At 36.2% G+C, this 26934-nt stretch overlaps 1 protein-coding gene across 1 annotated transcript in view; it reads right to left on the bottom strand.

The window, feature by feature from the left end:
• The window catches only part of MALRD1 (MAM and LDL receptor class A domain containing 1), a 567689-nt gene that overhangs the window by 416597 nt on the left and 124158 nt on the right, over positions 1-26934 (bottom strand). The window contains exons 15-18 of the mRNA XM_060121258.1: positions 16980-17132; positions 15987-16092; positions 15141-15508; positions 11204-11616 (exon numbers count right to left, since the gene is read on the bottom strand). Of these exons, the coding sequence (XP_059977241.1) occupies positions 11204-11616; positions 15141-15508; positions 15987-16092; positions 16980-17132 (1040 nt within the window). The remainder of the gene's footprint in view (positions 1-11203; positions 11617-15140; positions 15509-15986; positions 16093-16979; positions 17133-26934) is intronic.

Genomic DNA, 26934 nt, shown 5'->3' with positions numbered 1-26934 from the left:
GAGGATAATACTGGCCTCGGGAAATGTTTCCTCCTCTTTTTTTTATTTTTTGAAAGACTTTGATATAATTAACCAGTGAATATATCTGTGCCTGGAGTTTTCCTTGCATGAAGCTTTAAATGTGTATTAAACTTCTTTAACTGAGACAGGGCTCTTTGAGTTTCCTATTTCTTCCTGAGTCAGTTTTGGTAATTTGTGTTCATTTCATCTAAGTAGTCCAATTTATTGGCAGAAAGTGCTTCATAATACTCCTTTATTATCCTTTAAATTTCAGTAGACTCTGTCATTATGACCCCCATAACTATTATTCAGTACTATTTTTACCTTGACTTTCTATCATTATATTACAAGATAAGAGAAAGAACAAGTAGTCTGCGCTGGCTACCAGGAGGGGAGAAATGCCTTTCTTTATTTATTTAGAAGAATTAGGCACAAAGATAGAGGAAAAGGCTTTTATCTCCTCAACCATTTAGAAAGGAGAAAAAGATCATATAATGTTATTCTAGTTCAGTGATACACTTCAGTTTTTATTTTTAAACTTAATAACTCCTATTATATTTATTATTATTACATTAAAGCTGTTGTTATTGCTAACATTTGAGTAATTACCGTATGCCTAGCTCTTTTCTAAGTGTCTTATATATGTATATATGAATATATGTAATCTTCAAAAAAACTATACAAGGTAGTACTAGTATTATACCTGATTACAGGTGAAGAAACTGTGGCACAGAGAGGTTACATAGTTTTCCTAAGGCTACACAGCTAATAAATGACAGAACCAGGATTTGAACTTAAGCAATTTTACTCTAAAGTCCATATTACATCTTCTTCAATAGCCTGAATTCACTTTATAACAGAGTAAAAGTTAAATTTATTGTACCAAAAATACTACTTAAATCTGAGCTACTGAAAACGCAAACTAAAATTAACTCATTTTACACCAAATAGTAGTTCCAAGTCAATGTAAAGTTCTCCAACACCGCATGAATTGTGGCAGCAGTCTAGCACTATAATTTGCAATGTAAGAATAACACTAGGAATTGTAGTTCCAAATGCATAAAGTTGACTTAGATAGAATGACACGTAATACACCTGCCTCGATCATTAGCAGTTATCTGAGCAAAGATAATGCCAAGAGTTATAGAGGAAGCTGCCACTACCTATGAGAGCAGAGAAGCCAAGAAAATAGCAAAAATAAATCTTAAAATGTAATCAAATCAAAGATCTGAAAGTCAGGAACAACAACATAGGAGGGGCAATAGAGTCCTGGAGGTCAAAACAAGTAGTTACACAACATATTTGATAAAGAAAAATACAGCCTTATCCTAAGATAGAGCCTGGGTGCCCCCTAGCTTTTTGGACACTTCCTAGTATATTTTAATTGCTTTTGACTGTATTATAATTAAGATGAAGTTACAGCCAGGAACACAGTGGGCAAAGGACTGCTCTGTACTGACTGAAGCAATAAACGGGGCCCTGCAGTTAAAAGGATGATCATAGTTATGATACATACAAATGAAAACCATAGTAATCCTGCTAATAATAGAAAATATATTTATATGCATTTGCCCATATACATATGTGCACAGAGACACAGAAGTATGCAAATAGCCTATACCTGATAAGGATGTATTTATATACAAGGACACACGTTCCAGATTTTCCAGAATAGTCCTCATTTCAAAGATCATAGTCTCTACAAACCTCTCAAATGTCCCGAAAATTTCAAAGTTTCCAAATGCAAATAAAATTTCCATAGACAGCAACTCACAGAGAAACTAGGAAGAAAAAAGTCCTTTGTCAGATATTCAGCGTAAAGGCTTTAGGAACTTCACAGAATTCCCCAATAGATCATAAGTTTGGGATTATGGGGACTGACTTCTATTTTTCACCATTTTTACAATTTTTCTCCATCTTCGTTCTCCACCCTTAATCCTCCTGGAGACTGGTTCAGGGATCAGTAAACATCTTTAACCTTAAACGTTTTTAAGAATTACATTTATTCATGTTTTTTTTTCTCCCCTTGGCAGAAGGCTTTATATCATAAAATGTAAAGAAGACCTTCTGCACAAGTACAAAATGGGCCTAATCATTATTAAGTTCAATAAAAAGTTCAAGATGGTAACAATGAAATATTGTGTTTCCAACACAAATAATGACATGACAAAGCAAACCAGAATGGGTGTTTGGGTAAAAAAAAAAAAAAAAAAAAAGTTACTTGGAAGATGATTTCTTGAATTCTATTTCAAGAAATTAGCTTTCAAAAGTTTACAATCAGGGCTTCCCTGGTGGCGCAGTGGTTGGGAGTCCGCCTGCCGATGCAGGGGATGCGGGTTCATACCCCGGTCCTGGAGGATCCTACATGCCGCAGAGCGGCTGGGCCCGTGAGCCATGGCCACTGGGCCTGCGCGGCCGGAGCCTGCGCGGCCGGAGCCCGTGCTCCGCAGCGGGAGAGGGCGCAGCAGTGAGAGGCCCGCGTAACGCAAAAAAAAAAAAAAAAAAAAAAAAAAGTTTACAATCAGATTTCAGTTTGGCCATAGCTGACAATGCTGCTTTGAAAATAATTTCCGTACACGTCCTAGAGCAGTTCAAAACGGCAGGCCTGATAAAAGAGGGGGTAATTTTGCGAAGACCAAGAACACTGAGTTTCTTTTCAGACACCGAAATTCTGGGCAGCACTAGAATAAAGGAACACTTTACTAAAAATTTTAATATAAAAATTTGGATTGAACCAAAATCATCAATCTGACATGTTTAAGAAGGAAGAAGGCATTGCGCCCCTAATCTGTTGTGAGCGGATACATTCTATAAACAATTCTGGAAGGAGGCTGCACTTAGAGCATAAATTGGTATATATCGCTTTGCTCTCACAGATACCGACACAATATTTTCTGCTGAATGCGAAAAAGTTTAAAGGCATAAATCAAGGTAAAGCAATCACCTGACAAAGAACTACAAAAAGGTCCCATACCTTTTTCTTGGCCAGAGCTGACACATTGATTTTTTACTGAAGATAAAAGCCAAAATCATGCATCATTAATATAAGTAAGCAAAACTATTTGGTTCAATATGTTATACTGTTAAAAAATAAATAAAAAAAACAGTTGCAAAGAAAAGGCAATTTTGAAATGTTACACATGATTAAAATAAGTTTGTATCAGCAGAGAAAAACACGTTTGAAAGACATTTCATAGAGTTTATTCCTAGAGGGTGAACGACACATCAGAGGGGAATAAACTATTGCTTTTGTTTATCTGGATTAATACACAGACACTGTCTGAATAAGAAGACACATATCCAGTATGCTACCTAGAGAATAGTTTTTAGCAAAATAATTCTGCCCTGATAATCGAATGCACTTTTCCTCATATTGCTGCTTCACACAAGTGTAGTTTAAAACTTTCTCGAAAAGAGACCAGCATGGCAGCTGTTAGCATAGCCAGCACTTTTGCGTAAATTCCAAAATGGCAAATAAACCTCACAACTGAGATTTCAACCCCATTCAGAGCCCCTCATCTGTACAGCCTCGCTATGGCAAAATTTGCAAAATCAGACACGGCGACACCCCCCCCCCCCACACACACACACACACACACTGCGTCTATGTTTTCTCACTCCATTTTACTGCTCTAGCCAGAAGGGAGGAATTGGAAGTATGCATGAGTAGAAAGGACCCAAATGGCTCATATATGCAACACCAGGGACAAAAAGAAACCAAACCAGAGACAAAAACAAACCAAAGCATAGTTACACAAAGTTTCAAATAGGCCATAGACTGAAAAGGGATAAGACACACTGGAATTAAAACATTCATAATTACCATTTTTCTAACTCTTTCTTTTTTTTTCTTTTACCAACCGATCAGCAATTTTAAAAAGTTAAACCCAACAACCCAAGTCTGTCTTTCTCTTTCTCTGTTTCTTTTCAGCATGGATTATATAAATATTTTGGATACTACTATAGCATGTATTAATTTCTATCACTTTCTAAATGACCCATAATATATATTAATAATATATATAAAGTATATTTCCAATGTTTAATGACCCATATTAATATTCTACTGTAATTTTGGAGGGTCAAAAATATTAGATGCCATTTAGTATTACGTAAGTCATAATGAGTAAGATTTAAATAATGGATTTATTAAGAAATTAGACTTGCTTTCTGAACCTTGCATTCTTGTAATACTCCTTACCTAAACTTTTCTTCCCTTCTCTACTCACGCATTCTTCACACCAGAAACCAAGCTCATCACTTTGTATCAGGATGTGCTGAAGAGCTGACACACAAAGCTATGGTTATGTTTGAATTCAGTAGAAGAACATAGCCCATGAGAAACTTAAGATTGTAAAATAAGATTTAGTATGCTGTTTAGTAAGCAACAGATCTATGAGTGTTGCTTCCACAGGCTTCAAGCCAGCAGATTCTATTCAAAACCTTTCAATGCAAATTCTAGCAAACTCTACACACTTGGAAGAAAAATGTTACATGAGGCTGCATAAATAATTTATACTTTTAGCATTTCTGTATATAATTTCCCAAAAAGTGGGATCAACTTAACATTATTAATATGGTCCTATTTTATCTGCAACATAACTTATGAAACATTTCCCCTAGAAGTACTGAAAAAGGATGCATCACCTAGGATTTAAAGGTATATCCCACATATGAAAAAGTAAATTATGATATGAATAAGATTTCTAAAATCTTTTCACAAAATCCATCAGGGAAAAATCTCTTTATTACTGAAAGATGTTACCAGAACACTACACAATTCTTTCAGATTTAGTCAGAAAGTTCTGTGGCATTAAGAGGTCTGGCCAAAGAATATTTTCTTTGAAAGCCCATGTCCTCTCCTCCTGAGGGCCTACCTCATACACAAAGATATGCTTCAGAAAACGAGGTCATGTCAGGAAAAAGTAAGCAGAAGCTTTTAAATACTGGTTCCTGTGGTGCCAAAGAATTAATAAGTTGCATTAAACAAGGTTTTTCGCAATACTTAATCAGTGACTGCTGCTGACACTGAATCCATGCCAAGAAACTCAATCCTCCAAGAGAAAAGCAAAAGGGAGACAGATTTCAATTCTGAATAAGAAAATATTTTCTGTCAGTGTGTCCAAAGGTAGGATGGAAAAACCCCATGAAGTAATAAATTCTTAATACCGGAGGTTCAAGAGTACAACTCGGTCAAATACTCATTGAGAAAGTGCTTGAGCTGATTTTATTGTTAAATAATTCAAAATGGAGCATTTTATGATTCTGATATGGTGCACCACCAATAAAGGCTGCTGAAAACATCAGATAATAGGTATTTGTGTGAAACAGTTACTTCTCATTATGTACCTAGACCCTCATTTAAGTGTCAGTAAAATGTGATGTGTAGGTGAGAGCAGAAATGATGAAGAATCTCATTGTGTTCCCTTTGTTAGAAATTGTCCTTTCAGCAGGGCAGGAGTATGATCAGTATCATAAGAGTTGAAACCTCTTTAGAAGCTATCATTTGAGTTTTCTTCAAAATAGTTGTCATAAAGTGTCCCTTCTTTCTCAGTTTCATTCAGCAACCTCTACAACTGGGCATGGCTCAAATATTTTTCCTTGCTGACATGCGAATATGACCCTGCAAACAGGGTGCTCTATTAAGAAGTTCTGATGTATTGATTTTTCATGGAAATTTCCTGATGATGGTATAAACTCAGAAAAAAGAGAGATGTCTCCTATCCAAAATGCATGCTGGGGAAATGAATTAGCAGGGAGTTCTAAGAAATTCTAAATAATGTTTTAAAAAACTGAAAGAAGTCTTTTTTTTTTAATTGAAGTATAGCTGATTTGCAATGTTGTGTTAGTTTCAGGTGTACAGCAAAGTAATTCAGTTATACATATAAATATGTATATATATATTCTTTTCTATATTCTTTTCCCTGATAGGTTATTATAAAATATTGGGTATAGTTTCCTGTGCTATACAGTAGGTCCTTGTTAGTTATCTATTTTATATATAGTAGTGCGCATATGTTAATCCCAATTCCTAATTTACCCCCCCTTTCCCCTTTGGTAACCATAAGTTTGTTTTCTATGTCTGTGGGTCTATTTCTATTTTGTATATAAGTTCATTCGTATCTTCTTTTTTTAGATACCACATATAAGCAGTATCATATATTTGTCTCCCTCTGGCTTACTTCACTTAGTATGATAACTTCTAGGTCTATCCATGTTGCTGCAAATAGCATTACTTCATTATTTTTTATGGCTAATATTCCATTATATATACATATATATATATATATATATATATATATATATCTCCCATCTTCTTTATTCATTCATCTGTCGATGGACATTTGGGTAGCTTCCATGCCATTATTCTCCTACATAAGGCTATTACAGCATAATTTTTTTTTCTGTATTATGAAAATCTGGAAGTGTCCTCTAAAATATATTTAGGAAACACGTAGGGAAAATAGGTACAATTTCACAACATTCATATATTTTGAAAATTAGCCTTTTGGAATCAATCTTTCTCCATGGCACATAAATAAACACATTTTTCAGACCACCAGGGTAGCATTTGGAGAGTCAAAATTATTAGTTTACTAAATTGTGATCTTATTGGAAAAACAGGTTACCCAAGGAATCACTGGAATTATTCATCTTTGAGTTGTTACATATTGAATTTGAAAATCAAAACATTCAAGATAATATATTTTTCAGGTTTCCCAGTAACATTTACTAAAGAGAGACTATCCTTTCCCCATGTATTCTTGGAACCCTTAAAAAAGATTAGTTGACTATATGTTTGGGTCCACTTCTAGGTTCTCTATTCTGGGTTCTCTATGTGTATGTTTTTATGCCAGAAACAAAATGTTTTGAATATAAGTACTGTGTACTACAGTTTCAAATCAGGAACAGTGATGACTCCAGCTTTGTTCCTCTTTCTGAAGATTGCTTTGACTATTCAGGGTCTTTTGGGATTCTGTACAAATTTTAGGATTGTTTTCCTAATTCCATAAAAAAATGAATGTCAAGAGAGATTGCACTGAATCTATAGATCCCTTTGGGTAGTATGAATACTTTAACAATATTAATGCTTCCAAATCATGAAAATAGGACATCTATCAATTTACTAGTCTTACAAATTCTTTCAATAATGTCTTATAGTTCTCAGTGTACAGATCTTTCACCTCTTTGGTTAAATTTATTCCTAAATATTTTATTCTTTTTGATGATATTGTAAATTGGATTGTTTTCTTAATTTTGTTTTCAGATCATTCACTGCACAGAAATGAAACTAATTTTTGTATGTTGATTTACTATCATACAACTATATTAAATTCATTGATTAGTTCTAAAAGTTCTTTGGTGGAGTGTTTAGAGGTTTCTATATACAAGACCATGTCATCTGAAAACACAGACAGTTTTACTACTTCCTTCCTGATTTGAATGCATTTAATTCATTTTTATTGCCTAATTGCTCTGGCTAGGACTTCCAGTACTACCTTGGATAGAAATGGTGAGAGTGAGCCTCTCATTGTCTTGTTTCTGATTTTAGAAGAAAAGCTTTCAGCTTTTCATGACTGAGTTAATGTTATCTGTGGACCTACCATATTTATTATGGTGAAGTATATTCCTTCTGTACCTAATTGGTTGAGAGATTTTTAATAAGAAAAAAATTGCTGAATTTTGTCAAATGCTCTACCTGCAAGTATTGAGATGACTGTATAACTTTTAGTCTTCATTTTGTTAATGTGAGACAACTTCGAGCAGCTTAATTCATGTGTAATTGATGTTTCTAAAGGACAGGAGAGAGAGGAGGAGAAAGTTCTGGGGACTCTGAGTTAGTTAAAGCTTTCTTAGATACAACCCAAAAGCTTGATACATAGGATAACATATTGGTAAGTTGGACTTCACCAAAATTCAAAAGAATATGCTCTTCAAAAAAATCTCTTAAAAGAATGAAAGGACAAGCTACAAACTAAGAGAAAATACTTGTAATTCTTATATAACTGATAAAAGGTTTGCATCCTGAAAATATTTTAAAAGCTCACAAGTCAATAATAAGAAAACAAAAAAAACCCAATTTAAAAAGAGGGCAAAAGATTTAAATAGACAATTGAAACTAGACATTCGTTTGGCAAATAAGCACATAAAAATACGTTCAACATAATTAATGCTTAGGTCAATGCAATCAATACCCCAATGAGATAACCACTGTACACTTGGAATTGTTAAAATTAAGAAGACTGATAATAACAAGTATTAACTGGGATGTGGAGAACTGGAACTCTCATATTTTGCTGGGAATCAAAAATGGTATACTTTGTTGTGACCACCAAGAGGGGTGGGATAGGGAGGGTGGAAGGGAGGGAGACGCAAGAGGGAAGAGATATGGGGACATATGTATATGTATAACTGATTTACTTTTTTATAAAGCATAAAATAACATGCCATTGTCAAGCAATTATACTCTAATAAAGATGTTTAAAAAAATGGTATACTTTGAAAAACAGAGGAAGAGTTTCTTAAAAAGTTAAACATACTCCTTCTATATGATCCAGCCATTCCACTCCTGGGTATTTACCCAAGAGAAATGAAAGCAGATATTCATATAAATACTTACACACAAATATTCACAGCAGATTTATTTATAATAGCCCAAACTACAAGCAACCCGTATTCTGATCAATAGGTAAATGGAGAAGCTGTGCTGTATCCATATAATGGAATACTATTCAGCAACAGAAAATGAAGTATTGATATATTCTATAATAAGAATGAATCTCAAAATAATTACACTGAATGAAATACATCAGAAAAAAAGTACATACTGTACTATTTCACTTATAGTATAAAAGTGTGGGGAGTGTACGTTGATGTATACTGAGAGGAAGTTCAGTGGTTATCAGGGATGGAAGTGAGGGCCAGAAGGAGGTGTTACGAAGGGATATCAGGAAAGTTTTAGAAATGCAGTCCATTCATATTTGAATTATCTTGACTGTGGTGATGGTTTCAAAACTTTCAATATGTATAGTTTATAACATATCAATTATATCTCAATAAAGCTCATAATAAAAATTAGAAGTCTGACCTGAAGTTTTATATGCAGTGACTTGCTGGCCCTGCCCCACATAAAAGCAGTGGCTGTTATTTCCACTGACAATAATAAGCCAATAGTGCCTATACCTGCACGTACAATCTGGTCCTAGCCCATGTGTTTCATTTTAAATGAATGATCCTGAAAAATCTTTGAATTTTTCTTTTAAACAAATATTTAATGAGTACCTGTTATCTGCTGGGCATGATACCAGGTCATTTCACCTGCAGTATCACAGTTAATGAAAATGCTGCTTGTTGCTGCCCTTGCTCACTGGAACAGAAGCTATGTATATCCATTACCCAATGAACAAACACATCCTGTTGCTTAAATTGGACCCAGTCCTTAACTATCTTAAACAAATCATCTACACAGCATGCAGAATCTCTGATTTCATCTTTTCATACCTAAAATTCATTAAAAAAAAAAAAAAAAAAAAGAACCCTTGGGGGCTTCCCCGGTGGCGCAGTGGTTGAGAGTCCGCCTGCTGATGCAGGGGCCGCGGGTCCGTGCCTCGGTCGGGAAAGATCCCACATGCCACGGAGCGGCTGTGCCCGTGAGCCATGGCCGCTGAGCCTGTGCTCTGCAACGGGAGAGGCCACAACAGTGAGAGGCCTGCGTACCGTTAAAAAAAGAACCCTTGGATAAAATCAAATAGAGCATTCTGTGTAAGCCAGGATGGGTTTCAAACCTCAATATTTATGTTTTAGATTCACAACCAAAGGATTCCTTGGTTAGTTCCACGGTCAACTGACTCTGAAGCTGTTCCCCTGTCAAGCTGATTTTCTTCTGGAAACCAATGCTTGACTAAATATCATAAGTAGAGTTTATCCATCAAATACTAGTTAAGCCCAAATTACAATTGACCTGATCAGACTAAGAATTAATTTGAAGTGGATAAGCCATTATTAAATAAAAGTCAAAGATCCCTCTTCAGTTTCATTTCACACGATTACATGCATCTTACCATTGTGGCTGAACTGCAAGATATCACTCTACACATGGAAGATTAGTTCTCATGATTTCCGCTTATGTCTATCTGGACAAATCACCAATCCCAATGTGTTCTCTACTGAGCACGTACAATGTACATCTATGATAGCACTGATGTACCAGCTGGCCTGGAGCTAAGTTCTTGGCTACAAAACTGTTAACTCGAGACATTCAGATAAAGACAGTGCTTTCAATTAGGGTAATGCAAAAAAAAAAAAAAAAAAAAAGTTTAGCCAGTAAAAGTAAGAAGTTTCTTCCAATACATCATAGTAGATCTATTTGGCCAAAAGGAGAAAACAATATTCAACGCTCCTACGTGTTACAGGCTGTATGATATATTGGAAGCAGAAAGAACATGAATTAACTAGACACTTGTGGGTTCTCGTCCAAAACCTGTTTTCCTGCTTACCATCTATTTGGCCAGGGATAAACAACAACCTGAGTTTTTTCCTTTATATCTATAAAATTGGCAAAAAGGATCTCTGACTTACCCACTTCAAGGAATTGCTGAATCAAATAGATAATATATGCAAAAGTCCTTCACAAAACTGTAAAAGCCACATAAGCATTTGAACTTTCTATTGCAAGTCTGACTTTCAGGAGAAGGTAGGTAAGATTTAGAGTAAAGAATATTCCACCAGGAGTACGAAACCTAGATTCAGACTCTGGTTCTGCCCCAGAATAGCTTTTCCAACAAAGCCTGCACTCTTCCTGGATGTTTTTTGCTTACCTACGAAAATGTGAAAAAGTCAAATGATAGATTCAAAATAACACATTTGAGAGTCTGAACTTTTTGGAGAAGACAAAAGATTGTGTGAAACTCTTTTCCTCCAAGTTTTTCATTTCAGCACAACAATTACTTAAAACTGGAGGAACCTGCAGCTGTGTCCAATGCCATGTGTCCAGCTTTAGAGACTTTCATCACACATTATTGTGGGTATTCAAGGAGGAAAGCAACCTAACGAGCTTTGGTACACGCTTCATTACATGACAAATATGTGTCAAAGTAACTGATCAAATTTCACTTACTTTTAATTCAAGAATATAGTGATCTTTCATATTCCTTAGACATCCTGACTCATTTCCAATACAGCTTGTGAAGCCCATTATCCATACCTGAAAAGGCCTCCTGCTGAAAATGTTGAGGTGTTTCCTTATCCAAATGTTGCCTTGATTCCCAAATATTTCCCATAGCAGCTGTCCTCTTGTGTTGTTCCAGATTCGCTGGTAGATGGCCAGCTTGTAAATGTGCTTTCCAAACATGTGGTAATAAAAGCGGAAGGTGCAGCCCACTACATCAGTGGCATTGATGATCGGGCTGAGTAACGCAGCTCGGTGTTGGAAAACCTGTGGTTCAGAAGATTCTATGTAGAGATAGTGTCCTTTAGCTGTGCCCAAAGTATTATCCTTCATCGGCCCTGTATTAAGTGTTGACGTTGGACCCTGGTTCCAGGTCCAATCAAAATCATCTTCTGTATCTTGTTCCCAGTTACAAATTCCATTTTCAAAGTCACATTGAAGTTCAGGTACTGAAATTGGCATGAAATAAAATCAAAAGATAATCAAGGACAAAAATAACTATGAATGGGAATACTATCAATAGTTGATACTTTGCTCCTGCCAAGGTAAACCACTTTAATTTTTTTAATGCAACATTAAAGCAAAACGTTTAAAAGAGTAACTAAATCCTAGCTAATACATCAAATAATAATATTTTATAGCCAGAAGGTGGAATTACTTTGGCCATTATTTCCCAAATGCCTTTTCTACCCATCCCTTGCCCGCTGTTAGTACCATAACTCTATGCAAATGATCACCACCCCATGGCTGGCTTGCTCCAACAAACTTCTGGCTCAGTGGATTTCAACTTTAGCTGAATGTTCCAATCACCAGTGAACATTAAAAAAAAAATTAAAGCTCAGAATTCACCTCCAGACATGTTGATTTAATTAGTTCAAATGGTGTAGCCAAACATCAGGATACTTTACTAGCTCACTTGGTGATTCTAACATGCAGGGCTAACAAGAGTCATAACTTAACAGATCTCTATCTTTCAGCATCCCCTGGGGTGCATGGTAATCCCTATTTTTAACAAGCACCCAAGATGATTCTGATGCAGGTATTTTCCAGACCTCACTTGGAAATCAAATTCTTCTCTCTGGTTCCATCCTGCCCCAGTTTCAAGCATCCCTCCACACTTGTAAAAGAATGACCATCTTTAAATGGTAGTTTATCATTTTTTTCTCTATTGAGAATCCTTTAATATTGACTCATTTAATCTCGGCTTAAATCTAAACTTCTCTATCTTTCAAGCTTCACTCTTCCCAGATTAAAATAACTTCCTGTTCGTCCCCAACTGCCTTTCCCCTTGGCATGCACCAATTTACCATCGTGCCCTAAACCTCTCACCCCTCTGTCTCTATTTATGCTTATTATTATGCCTATTTTGCCATTTCTTAGCTGTGTCTCCTCAGTGGTAATCTTTTCTTCTCACTGGATTGTGGCTCCTTTGAGCTGGTGCTTTTAAACTTCTAACTCCCTTCGGTCAGTAGAAGAATTCAAAGCACTTTTAAAGAATTGACCAGTCCCTTATCAACTGAATACTCTACCTACATTTGTAGGATATAGGAATGTATGCATTTCTCAAGATGTGATGATTTTGTCGACACCAAGTACTTGTTTAGAATAAATGGGATAGAATATACAAATACTGTATTTGTATACAAATGTATACAAATACATTTGAGAGTATTTGGGCAGAAGGGACAGGATTTAAAATTAAGGAGGAGTTCCACATTTTAGCTTCATTTACATAAGTTAATATTTTTGAAAGACAAACGTCAGCAGGCCTTTAACCATTCATCTTATAATGGCACTTGGCACCAAAGTGAACAAATATTCTGAAACAATAAATAAAAGGATATGTGAATAAATGCAGCCAGGCAAGAACAAATCATCTGTCTCTGAAAACCACAGAACAGGAGCTTAGACCTAATGAGGGGAATCAAGTGAGTAAATGGCAAATGGGAGATGAGCTTTCTTTTGATGTTTCCTCACTTGTGACTAATCAACGCAGCTGGGACGTGAACTGGACCCCACAGGTCCCCTGCAGGTGTCAGTCTTGGGTTGTGCAGAGGAAGGGGGATGTCAAGCTACTGAGGTTTTTGACATAAAATTGGCACTAAAGCCAACTTCTTCATACTGACTGCATGCTCAATCTTTATTTCAAAAGGGAAGGCACGTGGCTCCACCCTTAAATGAAAGACCACGTTCTAAACATACTTTAGAAAATAGAGCATCAATTTCTGGATGTCTAACGCATTATGTTAATAAATTACTAGGTCTGGGGACTTCCCTGGCTGTCCAGTGGTTAAGACTATGCACTTCCACTGCATGGGGTGTGGTTCGATCCCTGGTCGGGTAACTGAGATCTTGTGTGCCCCGTGGCGCAGCCAAAAAAAAAAAAAAAAAAAAAAAGTAAAAAGGAAGTCTCCATTTAAAAAATTTACTATGTCTAGATGGAAGGCTGCGAGAGAAACTGACAGTCACTACTAGTTCCTTTCATTGATACTTAGTCACAAGAAGTATTTTGATAATCCCATTCTACTCAGTTAATGCTGAGAAGTTTGAAGGATAATTTGCTTATTTTCAGTAACAGATCAACGTTTTTTAAGAAGTGGGATTTGAAGTACATGAAAAAGATGAAAAGGCTTTCTAAATTTGCAAAAATAAATTACCTTTAGGACAAGCAACACTTCTTATAACAGCCATTGTCGAAATCATCAATTTTATTTATATGCACTAAAGGTATTAGCTGTGTAACGAGCGGCATGGTAATTCTGACTTTAATGTGCCTGACTGTATTAAACACCACATATGTGCAAAACTCTCTACAATGATTTATATGGAAATTTCTCAATGTAATGTTTCCTATGATGTACCAAGCATTTGATGGCTTTACTTTGGTTTATGGTAAGCCTCCCAATTTAATAGGCACATAACTTGAATTTAAAGAATTGTTGCTATTTCTGGGTAACGAAAGATGCAAACTTTCTCTGACTGATGTTGATAATTAAAAAAGAAAAACGTCTCTTAGCCTCTGACTCATTTTCAGGACCAAATGCACTAGGCACTACCAGGAACCAGGTTTATTAAATTGCAAGATATACATAATCATCAGGTATGATAAACTTTTTGGTAATTTAAACCAGAAGCTCGGGGCTTATCTTTGACACCTCACTCTCCGCTCCCTATAGCCAGAAGATTTTTAAACGTCCCTACTAAATATCCCTCCTCCAACTTTAGTCCATCCATCTCCACCACTTGTCACTGTTATAGAGGCTGCCAGCCCCTCTCAGGGGAACTACTGCCAACGGCCTCCTAGTAAATCTCCTGAACCTACTGTCCTCTAATCCATTCATTACATTGTATCCACAGTGACATTTTTAAATCTGCCAATTTTATTATATTACCTTCCTTCTTAAAAACCTTCAGATGAGGGAAAACTTCCTTAAGACGGTCCACAAAGATCTGCTAATCTGGCCTCCATCTCCATCCTTATGTTGCATCCTGTTTCCCCTTATTGCCTTACTCCAACCATACTGGGTATCTCGCAGCTGCCATGCAGTCATCTATCAGGGCTTTGCATACATGTATTTACTTATTATTTTTCAGATCTCAGCTAAGTACTACCTCTAGAAAGTCCAATGCCATAATTATAGAAAGCCATAGCACCCCCATTTGAAACTCCTGTCAACACTGTCATTTCACATTTATTTTTTAAATATGTGAATATCTGTCTCCTCAATTAGACTGTAAGCTCCCTGAGGTCGGGGACTCTGTATAACTATCCTCATCACTATCTCTCTAGTATCCAATTCATAAATATACATAATAAATACTGATGGCTTGACTAATTAATTAATCACACATAACATTCATTGACTTTGGAACAACGCTTAGGGCCTTTATCTTGACTGACTAGAAAACAGTGAACCAATCAAGATCACCACCATCAAAATGAGTCAGAGGGACCAGAAAGAAAAGCACTTACCACAGTTGACCTCATCAGTATTATCACCACAATCATCCACCAGATCACATAACTGAAGCTTTGTTATGCAAGCCTTCGTGTGTAGACACCAGAAACGATCTGGCCCTTTGCAGCTCTTCGAAGGGAGTGGAAGAATACAATTTTCAAATCTGACATCATCAACAGCCGAGACCCCATCATAAACACCAAGGCTGACTTTATGTAGTGACAAATAGAAGGGCTGAGTAAGGCGTCCAAGCTGAACAGTCGCCTGGGACCACTGGTTGCCCTGGTTATATAATACTCTCCAGAGTACTGTGGAGTCACTGGAATTTTCCATGTGTAGCTGTAACTCAGCTGCTCCCACTGATAGGCCATAGTTATAAAACCTGAAAGAGAACAAACAAAAGAAATGGAAATGATTTAGGCAATAGACTAAATATTTAACTTTTAGACTCTTCCACTCAGTTAACAGTCAATTAAAAATGAGTTGTAATAATAGATGCCTTTAGTTATTATTGCATAATTGTGGCCACCTGTTTGCAAGAGCTTCTCTGCCGAGGTGCATATTCTGGCTCTCAGGACCCCATGAACCTTTCTCAAGGAGTTTAGTCCAGAACACAGGAAGCAGTGTTAACTAAATTATAATCCATTGTCTGAGGGAGAGTCCCTTTCATCTTAAGTAAGAACATAACAAATATTGATAATGTGCTCCTAAGTAAAATGCTAATTGTGCGGATCTAATGCAATAGCTATTTTTAAAGCAAAGCCAGATTACAGGACAAATTACAATATCTAGTAAATGCAGGAGTATGCCTGGAACCGCTGGGCTGCTCGAGTAGTTGACCATTTTTTTTTAGTATTTACCAGAAGGAAAGTGTGCATCCAGGTCCTGTCTGGCCGAAAGTTGGGCTCTGGAGTTTAGCAATTTGTGATAAGCTGTTGCTTTTCTTCAGAATGAACATAAAGTGCCCTATTGGGATACAAAAAGAAACCATTAGTTTAACCTACTAAATTCTAAAATGAGACATCTGTCTGTAAACCCTACACTGAAGACTATACAACAATTCAAAATCAATAAAAGTGACTGTTAGTCAAATTTACTCTTATAAATATTAAACTATTATCTAGAGCTGGGTCAAAATTATGCCAAAAACAACTGGTAATTTCAGTTAATTCAGCCAAAATATATCTATATTCTATCTCCAAAACCCATAAAGGAGTGGTTCTAGGTTGACAACATAAGTATAATCGACAATATTCAACTATCCTACTATTTGTTGTAGTAACACAGAACTTTACTGCTTCTCTTTCTCTTTTCAGACCCGAGCAAAGGTAAACGGAACTACAGATCTTCCTTGACTTAAGATGAAGTTACGTCTGATAAACCCATCATAAATTGAAAATATCAAAGTCCAAAATGCATTTAATACACCTGACCTACTGAACATCACAGCTTAGCCGAGCCTCCCTTAACCAAGCTCAGAAAAGCTACATTAGCCCACAGTTGGGCAAAATCATCTCAGAGCCTATTTTATACTAAAGTGTTGAATATCTCATGTAATTTATTGAATGCTGTACTGAAAGTGAAAAACAGAATGGTTGTCAGTGTATCAACTGTCCACCATGGGGATTGCGTGGCTGACTGGGAGCAGTGGTTCTGCCTCTGCCCAGCATCAGGAGAGAGTATCACAAGTATATTGCTAGCCCGGAGAAAGGTCAAAATTCAAAATGTGAAGCACAGTTTCTACTGAACACGCATCTCCTTTTACACCATCATAAAGTTGACAAATCATTAGGTCAAACCACCATAAGCTGGGGAAAGTCTGTAGGTACAGAGACACTGTGCATGCTTCTTACCTTGAGATGTGTTGTGAGTGTGATCCCAAGGTGGAGCCTGTTGCTCAAAATCAGCAGAGAGGTTACTTCTAGAGCTCCAGGTCCAGTCAAAATCATCCTCACTAGCTGCTTCAAACCAACCACAGCTATTTGCTTCAAAGTCACATTCAGCAACTGAAGAACAAAAACGTAGCTTTTAGGTTGACTCTCCAAGGTGATCACACACTTTAAGAAGGGTAGACAACCCTTCTGCCCTTGGAAATCACCTTGTTACTCTTCCCTAAGTACATTAAAGCCACACTTGATGAAAAAAAGGATCCTATCTGATCCTCCCTAAAACTCAGAATTGTGCTTTTCATAATGGAAATTGATAAGGCAAAATTATCAATTTAAGAATATTTTCCAAATATTCTTTCTAATAAACAGCATCATTCAGCCATATTGCTTACAGAATTGCCAAGGTCTGACTAATTTATTTTGATACTCATGTTAGTTTCTCTGCTGCTATTACATCATCTGGGAGACTTCATTGTTCCTACAGAGTATTTTACACTAAACCATGAAAAGCTACTTCTAAAAAATTTAATGTTTGAAAAATTCAGATCCATTATATTTAATATGAATGTTCACCTCTAATTTTTGTAGAGCTTACTATTTCCCAAAACATTGAATACATCACCTAATTGGCAGAAGGCAGAGTAATTTGACCTATTTCTCAAGTAAATATGAAGAGAAATAGTTAAGTTACACAAAGACATTCTGGAGGAGGAAAAGAAGAAAAGAGAGAGAAAGGGAAAGAATGGGAAGTTATAATAATGGCAGTGTCAAATTATAGCTAATATGTGGTGAATACCTAATGTAATAGACCCTGTACTGAAGGTTTTATATAAATCTAGCTTTTACAATAGCTCTTGGGAGAAGGAAGGTATTATTATTGCTGCTTTACAGAGGAAGAAAGGAAGGTTTAGGGAAGTTTTTATTATTACTTAACCAAGTTTTTATTATTTTTTATTATTTTTTTTATTTATTTTATTTATTATTTTTTATTATTACTTAACCAAGGTCATAGTTAGAAAGTTGTAGAGACTGATTGAAATCCAAATATTCTAACTCCTAGTCTAATATTCTTTCTGCAACTGTTGACAATAACTTTTAATTGTCATTAGATTGGAAAAGGGATAAACCAGAAAGGCATAATCTGAATTTGTTTACTGTGGATATTCAGGTGTTACTACAGACTCCAGTGCAAAATAAGATTTGCCCCCATTGATGATTACTACACTGGGACCCTTGGCCATTGGATATTTTTATCCAAGGATATAGTAATAAACTATATAGATCTTCCCTTAAAAAAATAACTTAGGAAGTAAACAATAAATTTAGAAGATAAAAGTATAAAGTAAATCACTCAGTGAGATTAAAAAATGTTAAATTGTAAAGGCATTTTTACCTAATGATAAATCATGCTTAATTTTGAAAATGCTTCCTTCCACATGGGGAGGAATGTGAGTTGAGTAGTAACATCATAAACACTACTGATTTTTTTTAAGTTTCTAGGAAATATGTGATCTCAGAAAATATTTGTTTTCTATCAGGTCTCCTGGTCCAAAATATGGCCAGCAGAATACTTTCAAATTTTACCAAAAGTCAATGAGAATGTATGAATACATTTTAAAATAAGTACCTTAAGAATGTTGCATCAACTTTAATAAGCAAGAGATAACTATATTTCAATAGAGACAAATAGAAATCAGCAAAATGGAGAGACGACTGCTATACCTAGAATAAAGATTTCTCAAGTTTAGAAATCTGTGGTGAAGCAAAATTAAATGCTACTCAAAAGTGAAAAACAACAATGATAAGTTAGGAATAAATGCTAAGAATATTTAACTCTTTGTATTTTCAACAGCCATCTCTATAAATATAAATAACCCATAAATATATATAGATTCCAGTATGTAGATGCTATTTCAATCCCAGGGGAAGCAAATACTTTTGATTCCTATTTCAGACAATCCAAAAAAATAGGATCCAGGAGTTTTTGTTATGCAAATAGAGAAAGAAAACAAGTTATTGCTACTATATATCTATCCCACATAGATCCCTGGAAAAGGAGACTTATCATCTGCTATCTCAGGAGATACTGCTGTGGAAATAAATGAATATTCAAATAGTAGTAAAATTTAAGAAACTATTGCAGCAATTCTGTAGTTTTCTTAGATAAGGCTCTTCAAAGATAGTGATTTTTAAGAGATGATTATGCTGTTAAAATTCAAATGTGCCTTTCTAGTATACTTTGTTCCTATATATTTAGATTTCTATACACATTTAAAACCTCACCTTGATTAATCAGAGATGTAATAATCAGATGAAATTAACCTTCTTGTTAGCCAGGAATCAAATATACACCTCATTAGAACAGTTTTTGGAAAAATATGTAACCCTTTACTTAGAAATACAATATCCTGGGTAAGTTTTAATAATTGAGGTTGAAGGATTCTTCGCTGTTTTCTAGACCAACATCATGGACTTCCTCAATTATCATCATCATCATCAGAATCGACATTTTGCAGTAACAACTGCAGTTACCATTTATTCGAGGTTTATTGTGTACCAAGCTTTGTGCTAGGGGCCGTTACCTTCAAAACAGGTTGTCTACTGACACAGAATTTCCAAAAATTTTGCTTGTCTATTCTATGGCTATGTATAGAAAGGCTAGTAACTCTAGCAGCTTTTAATTTTTTGAGTAAAATTACCCTGTGGCTTCTACTAGTTATGTCAGTATTATTATAGTCTCTGTCCCTGGGGAAAGCATGCTAGGGGGTATTTGGTAGACTAACAAATAGGTCCATCACCCTACACTATCATTTACACTATCCCTGTCATTTTTAGAGCTTTTCACTGAGGGAAAAGAAGATGAATTTCTGTAAGAGCCAAGAAAACTTGTGGGGGGGGGGGAACAACAGAATCAGACGCTGTCTCATTTCAGATTCACTGTTTTAGAATTTCTTTGACGGTTTGGGATGATTCCTACCGAGGTTCATGTGTAAGGAATAAACATGAAGTATACAAAGGTGAAATCTGGCTGACAATTTGGGCCTCACATAAAGACTTAAAAATGTATAGAAGAGTACTTATTGGTATTCACCCAAAGGAGTTGAAAACTTATGTCCATACAAAACTCTGCACACGGATGTTTAGAGCTGCCTTATTCACAACTGACAAAACTTGGAAGCAACAAAGATGTCCTTCTGTTGGTGAATGGTTGAATAAACTGTGGTACATCCAGACAGTGAAATATTATTCAGTGTTAAAAAGAAGTGAGCTATCAAGCCATGAAAAGACATGGAGCAACCTTAAATGCATATTACTAAGTGGCCAATCTAAAAAGGCTACATATTGTATGATTCCAACTATTTGAAATTATGGAAAACACAAAGCTATAAAGATAATAAAAAAGTCAGTGGTTGCCAGCAGCTGAGGGTGACGGGAAGGAGGAAGAGTTGGAGCACAAAGGATTTTTTATGTGAAAAGACTCTATATGACGCCATAATGATAGCTGTCATTATACACTTGTCCAAACCTATAGAAAGTACAACGCCAAGGGTGAACCCTAATGTAAACAATTGACTTTGAGTGATTATGGTGTATCAGTGTAGGTTTGTCAATTGTAAACAAACGTCCCAGTCTGGTGGGAGACGTTGATAATGGAGGAGGCCATGGATGCCTGGGGGTGTAGGGTATATGAGAAAACTTGGTGCATTTTTCTCAATTTTTCTGTGAACCTGAAACTACTCTTTAAAATATCTTAATAGTTACCTACTATTTAATATAAGTGCTCTAAAGAAAACACAAAATTTATAGGACGAAATATGTCCTGACACATCATGTGGTTGAACTTCAAACTCCCTTTGGTCTTAGCCACACCGGCAAAAGATGACCAAGTTTAGGGGGGAAAAAATGGCTAAACGGGCTTCCCTGGTGGCGCAGTGGTTGAGAGTCCACCTGCCGATGAAGGGGACACGAGTTCGTGCCCCGGTCCGGGAAGATCCCACGTGCCGCGGAGCTGCTGGGCCCGTGAGCCGTGGCCGCTGAGCCTGTGCTCCGCAACGGGGGAGGCCACAACAGTGAGAGGGCCACATACAGCAAAAAAAAAAAAAAAAAAAAGGCTAAACATGCAGGTGGTAATTGTAAAAAGTTAGAAAACTGGAGCCTACCACTGTGGATTACAGAGAACAGCAAAGGCACAAATGCAGTGTGGAAGACATGCATTCAATACGTATGTTATCTTATTTATTCCTCCTGAAATATACATAAGAATATTGTCCCCATTTTAGATCTGGGAAACATAAGGCTGAAAGAAGAGTAACATATAATTTCTCAGGGCTCATTATTGCTGACACAATTCCTTCCCAGACCTTTGATGTCAAAGCTTGTGCTCTTAAAAAAATTATACTGTTTCTAGTAGTTTAAAAAGTAATAATAATTATATCTAACAATTTTTGGACAATTCTTATATGCCAGGCACGTACTATGTGTTTTTAATGCAAGATCATATAAAATCTAAACATGCATAACCACAGGATATGCTCTGGAAGCAGATTCTAAACTATATAAAAGTCCACTAGATTGGCTCTCCCTGTTTAAGCTTTTTTCTTTTCTCTAGCCTTTTGACCTTCCTAAAAGTTCCATGAAGGACAAAAGTTAATTGAGTATTCCAGTATGTTGGCTTCAGTTCACTGAGGTTGCACTCTGTTTGATTAAGCAGAGGTTACTACAAATGTCAAATGCATTAATACTATATATCCTATTTTAAAACATGTTCTCTACTAATTATATTGCTTTGAGCTTCAGGCTTTTCCATTCATTCAAATGGTCATATGTTTGGAAATACGATAAGGTTGAAGTAACTGAACTCTAGACTTCATCAATAGTTAATATTCATTAGTTATTTAAAACATAATAGTAAGGGAATACTTGCAAAAGTGCCATGAAATTTAAAAAGTCTATAAAAATAAATAGCAATAATGAGATATTTTAAGGAATACTAAAGCATAAATAAATAACATTTGGCATTCAAAACTACTACATTTGAAATAAGAATGATTAATTACATCATTCTACATATGATTTTCAGGGTCTCCTGTGATCTGACCAATAAAGACACTGTTGGAAGACAATTCCCCATAGGTCTCTCATATTTCTGCATGTGTTATAAGCTGAGTCATAAACTGTCTATTTGTTCCAAACATCTTTTCAAGGATGTTTAAACAGCAAATAATCATGAAGAATAGAGAGAGTGATTCTGTCTACCAGAGGGCAAGTTCTTATCCAATATAATATAAAAGATAATGTTTTCCTCTAAAGCAAAGGTCAGACATTTTGTTTGAATCCCACTATAAAAGATTTGGATTCCAGAAGCTCAGGCTTTCTTACCTGTAACGCCAACCCACTTTATATGTACATCCACCTGGGCCCCTCTGTGTTGCCCTGGGACTCAGAAAGCAAGAGGAAACAAGGCAAGCAAGATGCTTATTATGCTGTTTGTTATACTATTAGTAATAAAGTCCTTTGTCTCTGACCCAGGAGTCTCACCCCTCCTGACCTCCATAAAACTATGGCAGATAACTTGTTAGCTTATAACTAGGGTAAAGTTTCAGACCCTTCACAGTTGTCAACACAAACTACATTAAACTTTATATGTATAGTACCCACCACTAAGAAGCTTAAAATCTAGCATGGGAAATTTATAAGCAAATAGGCAATTGTAATAGCATAATAACTACCATGTACTCATTCATTCATTCTTCATTCATCTGACAAACATTTATTGAGTACATGCTATATGTTTGGCACAGGTATAGAGCCTAAGAACACAGCAGTGAAAAAAAGCAGGGGGGCCGGGGGGGAGCGGAAGAAACCAGAAAAAAAAATCTGTCCTCATGGACATAAAATCAGAGAGGTTACTTTAATTTTTTGGCTTTAATTTTGAGTCAGATTGAAGAAAAACTGAGATGTTTTAAGCAGAGAAGTGACAAAATCTGACTTAACCTGATCACGGTGGCTGCTGTATTCAGAGGAGACAGAGTGGGTCGGCGGCAAGAAAAGAAGCAGGAGGACAGTGCAAAGATCCAGATCGGATAATGGTCTGGGCCAGAGTGGTTGCAATGAAAATAAGGATGAGTGAGGCGTTCTGGATGTTTTTTTTTTTTTTTTTTTTTTGCGGTACGCGGGCCTCTCACTGTTGCGGCCTCTCGCGCTGCGCAGGCTCAGCGGCCACGGCTCACGGGCCCAGCCGCTCCGCGGCATGTGGGATCCTCCCGGACCGGGGCACGAACCCGTGTCCCCTGCCTCGGCAGGCGGACTCTCAACCACTGCGCCACCAGGGAAGCCCTGGATGTATTTTGAAGGTAGACATGACAGGATTAACTGACATGAGATATGGAGTGTGAGAAAGAGAAATGAATCAATATGATCTCAAAGTCTTTGACCTGAAACAATGGAGGTACCATTTTATGAAGTGGAGAAGGCTGTGAATAAGCAGGTTTGCGGGGGAAGTAGAGGAAGAGGAAATACTATAGTTTCGGAAATACTGGAGTTGAGATTCCTATTAGGTATTCAAGAGATCATGTCAAGTAGAGAGCTGGATATACAAGTCTGGAGTTCAGATCAGAAGAGTGCTTCCTGGTGTCATGGAATCCAAGGCAAGTAAGTGTTGTAAGGAAGCGGGTCATATTATCTCTGTCAAGTGCTGTTGACGGGTCAGATGAACAATGAGAATAGACCACTGAATCTAGATCACTGCTAACTTTGATAAGAACAGTTTATTTTGAATAGTGACAGCAAGGCCCCGATTGGTAAAAAGAAATCAGAAAAGTTGAAGACAGTAAAATACAATTAATTCTTTTGAGGTTTATACTTTGCAAAGGGGCAAAAATGATGTGATAGCTGAGGAGGAAGTGGGATCAAGAGAAGATTTTAAAACGTGAGAAATAAAAATATGTTTTTATGCTGATAGAAAAGATCTGGTAGACAGGGAAAATCGCTGGAGCAAGGTTGCTGAACAGGCAAACAGAGATGGATTCTACTTACAAGAGAAAGAGCTGACCATTAGAAGGAGCGTGTTATTCAGGGTAAAGGAGAAAAGAGTTTAAGGTGGGTAGAAGGGATACTGGAGCTCATGAAAGTCCTTTTCTGGGTGTTCCTATTTTCTCAGTGAAATAGGTTGTAAAGGCATCAGCTCAAGCTAGGGAAAGGGAAGTAAGACAGATGCTGGAGAAGACAGGAGAAAAATGTTATTCATTGAGAAGAGGGGGAGGGGGCAGAGGGAATGGAGTGGGGAAACATAATGTGATCCCTAGGGAGTACGAGATTCCATCTAGGGTTGTGAACATCTATTTAAAGTGAGAACAGATAACACTGTTTTGTTTTCTTCTCCAGCCACCCTCCGCTATGCAGATTCTGGCTCTGAGAGGGCTGAAAGCCACATTTAAACAGTTGGTGCTTTAGTGACTATGATATACCAGAAGACACCAAGGCAGTTAAAGGTCAGTGTATGGCAGTCATTACAAGATTAGACCATGGAGTTTAAACTGCTTAAGAAAGGAAGTGAGTGCATGAGGGGATGAAGGATATAACTGCTTTACCTGGAGGGCTTTGTCTTTGGTTTCGGTTTTAACTGTTGTACTTTATTTTCTTTCCTGTGGCCTCATCTCCTGTGTGTCTAAGTGCTTGACAATGTATATAACAAAAAGTAAAATAATCTGGGGTCTAAGATGTTATCGTCCTTCGGTAAGATTTATGTTTGTTTCTGCAGGCACATACAGTAAATAATAGTTGAGGATTACATCAGACTAACTTCAGGCATCGAGAGTATTTGGGGCTGGGTTTGAGATCCTGTGAGGAACAATAACTTCTAGCTCGCACAGACCTCTTGGATTCAGACTTTTAGGTATTACAGATAAAATTCTGTGGAGTATACCAATCCATATCTATACTAAGCCTGGACTCCAATTTCCAAAGTGCTATAAGATTTCCAAAGTGGTATACTCAGATTCTCAACTACTTGTTCTATGTTGGCATATGAAAGTGGTGTTAAATACCAGGTTCAGATATCAAGGTCATTATTCTTACTTGGTCACCTAATTTGTCCCTTCCTTTTTACATCTTCAATGAATTCAAGTAGATTTTTTAAAATCATTTTGTTTAGATTTTCTAGTTGTTCTCAGTTAGAGGGTGTCCCCAATGACTCAATCCACCATAACTGGAAATAGAAGTTCTAGCATTTTTAATTTCCATTTTTAAAAACAGTACTTTAGAACAAATTTTATATAATAATAGTATAGACAGTAGTCCCGCCTTATCCATGGGGGATATGTTCCAAGACCCCCAGTGGTTGCCTGAAACCAGCAGAGAGTGCCAAACCCTACATATATTTACTATGTTTTGTGCTACACATACATACCAAAAATAAAGTTTATCAGTTAGGCACAGAAAGAATAATAACTATATAGAAGAATTATAACAATATACTGTAATAAAGTTATGTGAATATGGTCTCTCTCTCTCAACATATCTTACTGTACAAATTTAATGCCTTTCCATCAAGCACTTATCATGCATTGTGGCCATGACTTTTGTAGTTTGAGATGCAACAGTAAACTAGAACTAATTTTTTTTACTTCTTCACAGTTTCACACATAGAAGATTCATTCTTATTGTAGATCTTAGCATATCTGCATACACTTTTTTTCTTTCCTTATTAAGTCAAGAACTTTCACCTTTTCACTTAAAGGAAACAATTTACAGCTTCTCTTTGGCATAATCCAGATTGCCAGAAGTACTACTCTTGTGTTTTGGGGCCATCATTAAGTCAAATAAGAGTTAGTTGAACAAAAGCACTGAATACCATGACAGTTGACCAGATAACTGAGATGATACTAAGTGACTAAAGGGTGGAATACAGTGAACAAAGGGATGATTCACGTCCGTGGCAGGACGGTGGGAGATTTCATCATGCTGTTCAGAACAGTGTGCAATTCAAAACTTATGAACGGTTTATTTCTGGAATTATCCATTTAATACTTTCAGACTGCAGTTGACCACAGGTAACTGAAACCACAGAAAGTGAAAATGCTGATAAAGGGGGACTACTGTATTAAAATATGTGTAGAGTAATTATGGGTGCGTAATGCTCTGGTAGAATTATATAATATTGTGGAACGGGGAAAAGTTATTTTTCCCGATGTCAAATTGTTTATTATGAAATAAAGAAAATATATGTGTCTAGATGTGTACATAAGGTGTAAATTGATCTATATGTGATACACAAATACATAATACAAAATATTCATTTAGTAACTTTCCACTCTACTTTGTGTATATTATGTTAATAGTTAATACATTTTTGTATTTATATAGATTCTAAAATATTTTATTAACAGGTGTTATAATGGGTTCTCTATATCCAAAATAGTAATTGCTATTAAATACTTTCATAAGATATTAGGTCAAAATGGATACACAGTCAAACTTAGTTATAAATGGTCTTTCATTTTTGTTTGGGAAAGGAAAAGAGTGAAAAAAGTTGGAAGAGCCAGAAAAAGCTACATTTGAGCAATTTAGGATTCTTTTAAAGTCAGTGAATTATTAATGTCAATATGTTTTTCAATTTGAGGTCTCTCCCGAAGCTAGAGCTCCAAGAGGTACTACTTCATTTATCCATGAGGTTGAGAAATCCTTAAAAACGCACTCAGTCCCACAACGAATTCTGAAAGGCCAACAGTATTCCACCACATAATAAAAATTATAATTTTAACAAGGAAACGGGATGTAGGAATAAAATAACTTATAAGATAAGCATACAAAATCAAGGAATAAAAAGGCACCATTAAGAAGTGATACAGATAGGAAAATATTAGTAAGACTTGACTTGCATCTTAAAAATGGAAAAAATAATAATATAAGTGACTCAGAA

The sequence above is a fragment of the Lagenorhynchus albirostris genome, chromosome 1 (genome assembly GCF_949774975.1).
Source record: "Lagenorhynchus albirostris chromosome 1, mLagAlb1.1, whole genome shotgun sequence".
NCBI lineage: Eukaryota > Metazoa > Chordata > Mammalia > Artiodactyla > Delphinidae > Lagenorhynchus > Lagenorhynchus albirostris.
The sequence above is the reverse complement of the archived record's forward strand: the minus strand, read 5'-3'. Positions and strand labels throughout refer to the sequence as shown.